Consider the following 6,583-nt stretch of genomic DNA (forward strand, 5'->3'; position numbering starts at 1 on the left):
GTGTGTGTGTGTGTGTGTATGTGTTTATGTCTGTACAAACAATGTACTACAACTGGCCCATTTTTTCGTCTCCCTCTGAAATCCACATTGTTGAGCCTCAGTGGATACAGCTTTTTCCTTGGCTTTCATCCCATTGTCTTCAAGGAAAAGGGACTTGTTGTACATCCTCAATAAGCTGGGTGGCTCCACAGTGTGCGGATAGAATGGGAGCAATAAGAAGGTTGGGGGATGGAGGGGGGGCTCGTGACAGTGTATTACTCACTGGTGGAGTGAATCTGTGAATCAGTGTGGTTGGCCCGTAGTGCAGGATGGGCAGCCTGGGTGAGGGCAGGGCAGCAGATCCAGACTAAAACAAACACTACAGCTAAAACAAGTACAGTCCCAATCATTCTCTTTTTCTTCTTCTACTCATCGACCACTCCCTCTTTTGCTCATCTCACCTCTCTCCCCTTGTCAGATGAACTGGGCATGCATCATCCCTTTTCGTCAAATCCAGTTTTTGTTAGGCACATATTACCCAAAACATCTTCTACAGTGTTGTGTCAAAGTGATGTGCTGGCTACCATATCAAGAGTTTAGTTAGGAAAGAAACAAAACATTTTAGACAACTTTCAAATTCCTGGTTTTAAGAGGAGGTCGAAGTTCATAATATCACTCTGGTTCCTCCTCTCTTCCCCCTGATGTCTCTGATTGTGGAAGCATTTCTTCTTCCTCTAAAGCCGGCACTTCTTCCCTTTCATCAAGGCATTCAGTTGACTCTTCCTCTTTGCTTGCTTGTTCCTCCTCTTCCTCATGAATGGCTGTGATTGGATCGGTGGGGCTGCTGATGCAGTCCTCTTTCCGAGCTTCCTCCTGGGCTTCTGCAGCGATGACTCTTTTCCACATGTCATGGTTTTCCAGAATATGCTGTGTTATCTGGCAAAATATTTTCCTTCTGTTCACCTTTTTGGTTTCTTGTCGCTCTGTCAGATACAAGTCAACAGTTAGACACAATCCTGGGGAGGTTGGCCATGACCTTGCTTTCTTGCCAAGAGTTAGATGAAAGATGATTAACTGATACACTTTACTGTCTGTACATTAAAATATGAAGCTACAGCCAGGATATGGTTATTTTAGCTTAGCATCAAGCGTGTAAACAGAGTGAAACGGCAAGACTGACTCTGTCAAAAGTTAGAAAATCCGCCAACAGCACCTCTGAAGCCCTTAAATCTCCTGAGTCTAATGCGAGACTATGCTAGCTGTTTCACTGTTTCCAGTTGTTATGCTACGCTAAGCTTAGCTAAGCGTCTCCTGGTTTCTGCTTCATATTATCACAGACAGATATGAGTTGAGTAAATCTTTTCATCCATACCTCAGGAATAAAAGCAAGGGAAAACCTGAAAAAGACATGCTGTAACTGTGAGATATTTTCTGCAATATTAATTATTAAGAGGTTGACATACGGGAGGTGCCAGAACCTGTTGATGAGTCCTCATCCACCGTATCCTCCTCTTCCTCTTCTGTATCTTGTCCCTCCTTTGCCTCCTCTGCCTCTGTCTCTCCCTCAGCTACGTCAACCCAGCGTCCCGGCATAAGAGCAGCAGAGTCAAAGGAGGAGCACAGAGGTCCCACAATGTGAGTGATGAACGACTCCTGTAGTTTAGCCAGCTCCGGAGCGGAGCGGTCCATGAAAGGGCTGATGGGAAGGCCCAGACTTGCTTCTTCATCACCCTAGAAGAAAACAGACAAGGCAAAGAAAACAGAGAAAACGTTAGTTTTACCTACTGCAAACCTGATACATGCATTAGAAAATTAGTCCTTTCTGTTGACTTTGTTACTGAATTGCATATTCAAAGTACCATTTACAAAATAAAACATATGGCATAATTACCTTAAAAAAAAACACAACTCATATGCAACTGAATTAATAAAAAAATATTAATAACATGCTTTAAGGTTCTGTACATAAGAGGTGTTTGTGAATATTTCATGTGTGATCTGGCTTTGTTGTTGCACCATGGTCATTTTGTGTCTTTCCCTTTTTTGTAAATTAACATTTCTTTCTGATTTTCATTGTTGTGTATTTCTGATTGCTGTTATTTTTTAATTTGTAACTTTATAAAAGAACTACATTAATACGAATGACTAAATTATAAACTAAATATATACTGATATTTAACATTTTGATCCATTCTCAGGCTCTCACATCTAGGTAAACTCTACACCACTCAAGCTGTTTAAATTCAGATATTCTGTACAGCTAAACAGATCCCAGAAGAAGTCCCGGATACACTACCTCTGGGAAAGTAGGCCAAGAAGACTACAAAAAAGAAAAACATCTATACAAGCAATGGCTGCTCTGTAGGTATCAACCATATAAATAAGACTGTCACAAGGTCCCAAGCAGGGCTTCATTTGTAAATCAGGAGGTCCTGGAACACTGGAGAGGCTGCTGATTCGGCGGCTCGCAGGGAGAAAAAAAAAAGTGGAACGCATCAAATCCACAGTGCCTGGCACCAGACAACACCAAAGTGCTGCTGTGCTGAAACTAACCAAAAATGACATAATAAACAACGGTAAGTGAAGAGCACAAAAAAATGAAAATATAGTTTCATCTTCTGACATAACAATGGAGCCTAGTTCACTTTACACTATATTTCCACAACCATGTGAATTATAATTGACCATAATAATTTCAACGCACAGCACAAACAGCCACTAGCTGTGGGGCTTAAAGTAATTATGCAAAATATTGCATGCACATTAATGGGACTTTTCATGTTTTAACTAGCTCATTTCCCCCTTTCACAACATTAATGGCAAACACATTTTACCAGTTTCTTTCTTGTTGTTGAGGGTATCCTAATTTAAATCTCAGTAACGTTAGCTCACATGCACAAAACTCAATTTCAAATCAGATTTCAAATGCATCAAAATAGGCAAACAAGCAATTTAAGAGTAACATCAATGGTTCTACGGTAAATGCAGGCGGGTTAAAGACGAGCCAAAATGAAGCCATTATGTTCCTTCCTCACTCTTGCGGTATTTGTCATTCATTCCTTTTCCATTTTCCTGTTTCGTTCCCACAAAAATAGGCTATCAATCTGGCAGTGGAATCTAATTTTTGGATTTATTCAGCTGATTGCATTCTTGGTGGCCCTGTTCATCTTCACACAAGAAGCCATATCTACAGTAACCTTCAAAACACACCTGTTCACTGCCTGTTCCAGCACAATGCATTGTTTCACATGGAAAATAAATTAAAAAAAATGAATATGAACTGATTTTCTCAACATAATTTGATCCAACAGAGGAAAATTTTCATTTAGGGATATTTTCCATTATTTTCATATTTCTTGATAATAAAATCTGTCTACGTGTGGCTGTGGTTTATGTTGCCATATCTGATGTGATATAGCTTATGTTGTACTTTTATATACTGTGACAGTCATGTGTTGAGTTTTTGTGTTTGTTTTCTGATGGCAGGGCTTTTAAGGCGATTCAGCAGAAGGACAGAGGGGCAAGGGCTCCCATTGCTATGGCAACCTGAAACCTATACGCACTGCATTAGTAGTTCATGTGATAGGTGTGTGTATGTGTATAGTAAGAGGGGAGAGGAAAGGGAATTGTTTATCATAACCACAAGGGTCAATGTTTGAATATTAAAGTGGTGCCTTGCATAGCATATTGTAAATGCGTGTATAATTAATTTGAGTGATTGTGTGTTTGTGTGTGTGTGTGTGTAAATGTGTCAATTCCATCCCTGTGATCTTCCTCTGTGTAACTGTGAATGAATGCTGTCGATGACTCATTTAGTTCATCCGTCTCCCCTCTGAAGAGAAAAACATACCCTCCCACCCCCTTTCCCCAGATGCTCCCGCTCAAAAGGCATACATATTTCTCAAAGCTGTTTTCAGAATTGAACAGAAGGTTTGAGAGGAGAATGCTAAACAGAAACAGATCAGAGGGGGGAGGCTTTCCTCAGTAATCAGAGCAGCTGTGATTAGGTTTCTAGCTGCTACACACAGTGTTTTAACATCCTTGGTACATAAGTTCCCTTCATTAAAAAATGACTAAATAAATGCTGATAGTGAGTACCAGTGGGAAATCTTTCCACCTTTCCTTTCATTGATGCACCGCCTCAAAAAGCTTCAACTAGGGCTCAAAACTCTCAAATTAGTGCTATTATACTAACAACATGTTGTTGCTAGGCAGGGTTATCTCCCTGGTTAATCAGAAGGTATCTTCATCGACTTGCTCAGTGCTAGCTGAACTGACCAATCAAAGGCATTATTAGTTAAGAGCAGGATTTGTTGCCAGGCGCCCGTCTACAGTAATCTCTAACAAATTCATGAGCTAGTAGGCAAGATTTTTTTTATATTTCCATATATGTTCAGAGGGAACATCCAGTTGTTGAAGGGTGCTTGAGCAGGAAAATATATCACTAGCAGCTGCAGAGGTGCTGTTATGCAGTTGAACATTACAATTACATCTTTTTGCTTATTAGCATTTTAATACATTTTCAAAATGCATGCATGACAGTTTGTGGGTTGTTTGGTCATTGTCAATCAAATCTGATCAAACCACACCCACACAGTCCTAATGAAGTAGATTAGTAGGGTTCTTTACTGTTAAGTCTTTTAAAATAAAACCTAAAGATGTTTTTTTAAAACAACTTTTAAGTGTTTAGTGGCTTTAGACTATGTCACTTTTTGAAAGATTATATGACACATTTTTCTCTTACAAATTAAATGTTAAATTCATAGGAAATAAAACCTGGCCTTTTTAATTACGTATGCTTAGTGTTTTTGCAGCTAAAGCATTATTTAGCATTCTTTACTACTAGTAGTGGTCCTGGTATGACCAATAGCTTATGGTGGCTATTAATGTTAGCTAATATTAGCAAACTTAAGAAAGATATTATTGCTGTCAAGTGGATGTAATGTACCTAGTGTAATGTACAGTAATACAAAATTATTTTGAATGCTTGTGTGTACATTTCTGTAATTTGAAAATGTTCATGCTGTTCAGTTTTTTTACTTTAATAATTGTGCGAGCAATAGTTTTTGTACATTTTTCTTATATTATTTAGCATTTACTGTACTTGGTACATTACATTTTAATTTATCTACTGTATGTGTAAGACGCTAATGCTAATAAGTGCTAATAACATTGAAATTTGAGATTTTGAAGGAGATTTATGAGCATAACGTTACTTGTTCGTAGAACTCGTTGACGATCCCTTCTGTCCACTGCAGGTGCAGCTCTTTACACTTCAGTGGTCCATTGACATCAGCCAGCTTGATGCACATCTGGCATACCAGCAATCGGTCGTTTTCATTGGTCCAATCAATACCGGACACCCCGTCATCACCCACCTGGGGAGATGTGCATAGGAAGGTTTGTGTGGAAAAGAACAACACAGCTATAGATTGTAAATTCTTCCCCACTGATTGATTGTAGGCTTAGGACAATTTGGGAGAGGGAGGAAAAAACTGTTTTTGTTACAAGAATTGAACAGATTATTTAAGATGGAGCTGAGAAAAGATAACCAATGACAACAATAATTGCAGCTGGATGATGGATGGTAACTTTTTTGTTTTACAGTTCAATTCACAGATTTTTACCTTTGCATTAAACTCTGCAAGGAAGTCAAAGTGCTTTTTGAGGTCGGTGGCTAGGATTGCTTCAATAACAAGGAAGCGGAAGCGCTTGAACTCCACATGTTCAAGATTAGCCAGGAAGTTGTACTCAGGTCGAGACATGAAGAGGTTCCAAGCTGAAGCTGCATGGTGATTTTCCAAGACTGAGCGGTCATTGTACAGAAGAGCCTACAGAGGAAGACCAAGAGGAGAAAGTATATTTGTGAGATCCTGGTTGAGCTTATTGGTCTTTGGGTTGTTGGTTTGCACTTACACTGTGGTTATTTTAAACTGTTGTAAGCTGTGGTGAGATTTAAATAATGTTTTTTTGTTGCATAGTCCCCCTAGGTAGTTGTATTGTTTTTTTGGTGTTCCAATGATCACACATTGTACATGCTGCACACAGCCGCACTTATGCCTTTACCTGTGGTGCACTGGTAGCTACTAGAAAGGCATTGGTTCTTCCAGGATGGTCATAGTCATGCATGGCAGCAGCGACATAAAGGGCCATGAGCTCCAGGCCGGGGATAAGGCCAGCCAGGGAGCCATAGCTGTCCTCCATCACAGAGTTCATCTTGGACATCAGGAAGCCTGTGGCGCCAGGCGTAATGCCATTCTCTGAGTCTATGGGCGAAAAGAAAACACAGCTCATGTCCCAGTCACTGATGGTGCTCTTTGCTCAAATGCTGCCACCTCATTAGTTGATGTAAGACATGGTGCTATTAGACTGTTTATATAGAAAGATCCTTTTAGCATTTGACTCATTTTATCTACTCTACATTATCTATCCCCAGGATGTTGTTGACTGTAAGGTCTGTTGTCATTGTGTGATTACTACTCTCCTCTGTTTGTGAACAAGTTTTTACCCACCTGGCTGTCTGTGTCTGTCATGCTACATGTTTTATGTGTTTTTATTTTTTAACTGTTTTTTTACTGATTTTGTGTAAAGCACTTTGAATTGC

The 6,583-nt window shown here is 39.6% G+C and overlaps 1 protein-coding gene across 3 annotated transcripts in view; it reads right to left on the reverse strand.

The window, feature by feature from the left end:
- The window catches only part of LOC116679195 (cGMP-inhibited 3',5'-cyclic phosphodiesterase A), a 60,190-nt gene that overhangs the window by 971 nt on the left and 52,636 nt on the right, over positions 1-6,583 (reverse strand). For all 3 annotated transcript variants that reach the window (XM_032508901.1, XM_032508896.1, XM_032508907.1), the window contains 5 exons: positions 6,046-6,245; positions 5,607-5,810; positions 5,196-5,357; positions 1,443-1,710; positions 1-962 (listed from right to left, as the gene is read on the reverse strand). The exon at positions 1-962 is cut by the window's left edge and continues 971 nt beyond it. In XM_032508901.1, coding sequence (XP_032364792.1) covers positions 652-962; positions 1,443-1,710; positions 5,196-5,357; positions 5,607-5,810; positions 6,046-6,245 — 1,145 coding nt within the window. In that variant the 3' untranslated portion in view covers positions 1-651. The remainder of the gene's footprint in view (positions 963-1,442; positions 1,711-5,195; positions 5,358-5,606; positions 5,811-6,045; positions 6,246-6,583) is intronic.

The sequence above is a fragment of the Etheostoma spectabile genome, chromosome 3 (genome assembly GCF_008692095.1).
Source record: "Etheostoma spectabile isolate EspeVRDwgs_2016 chromosome 3, UIUC_Espe_1.0, whole genome shotgun sequence".
NCBI lineage: Eukaryota > Metazoa > Chordata > Actinopteri > Perciformes > Percidae > Etheostoma > Etheostoma spectabile.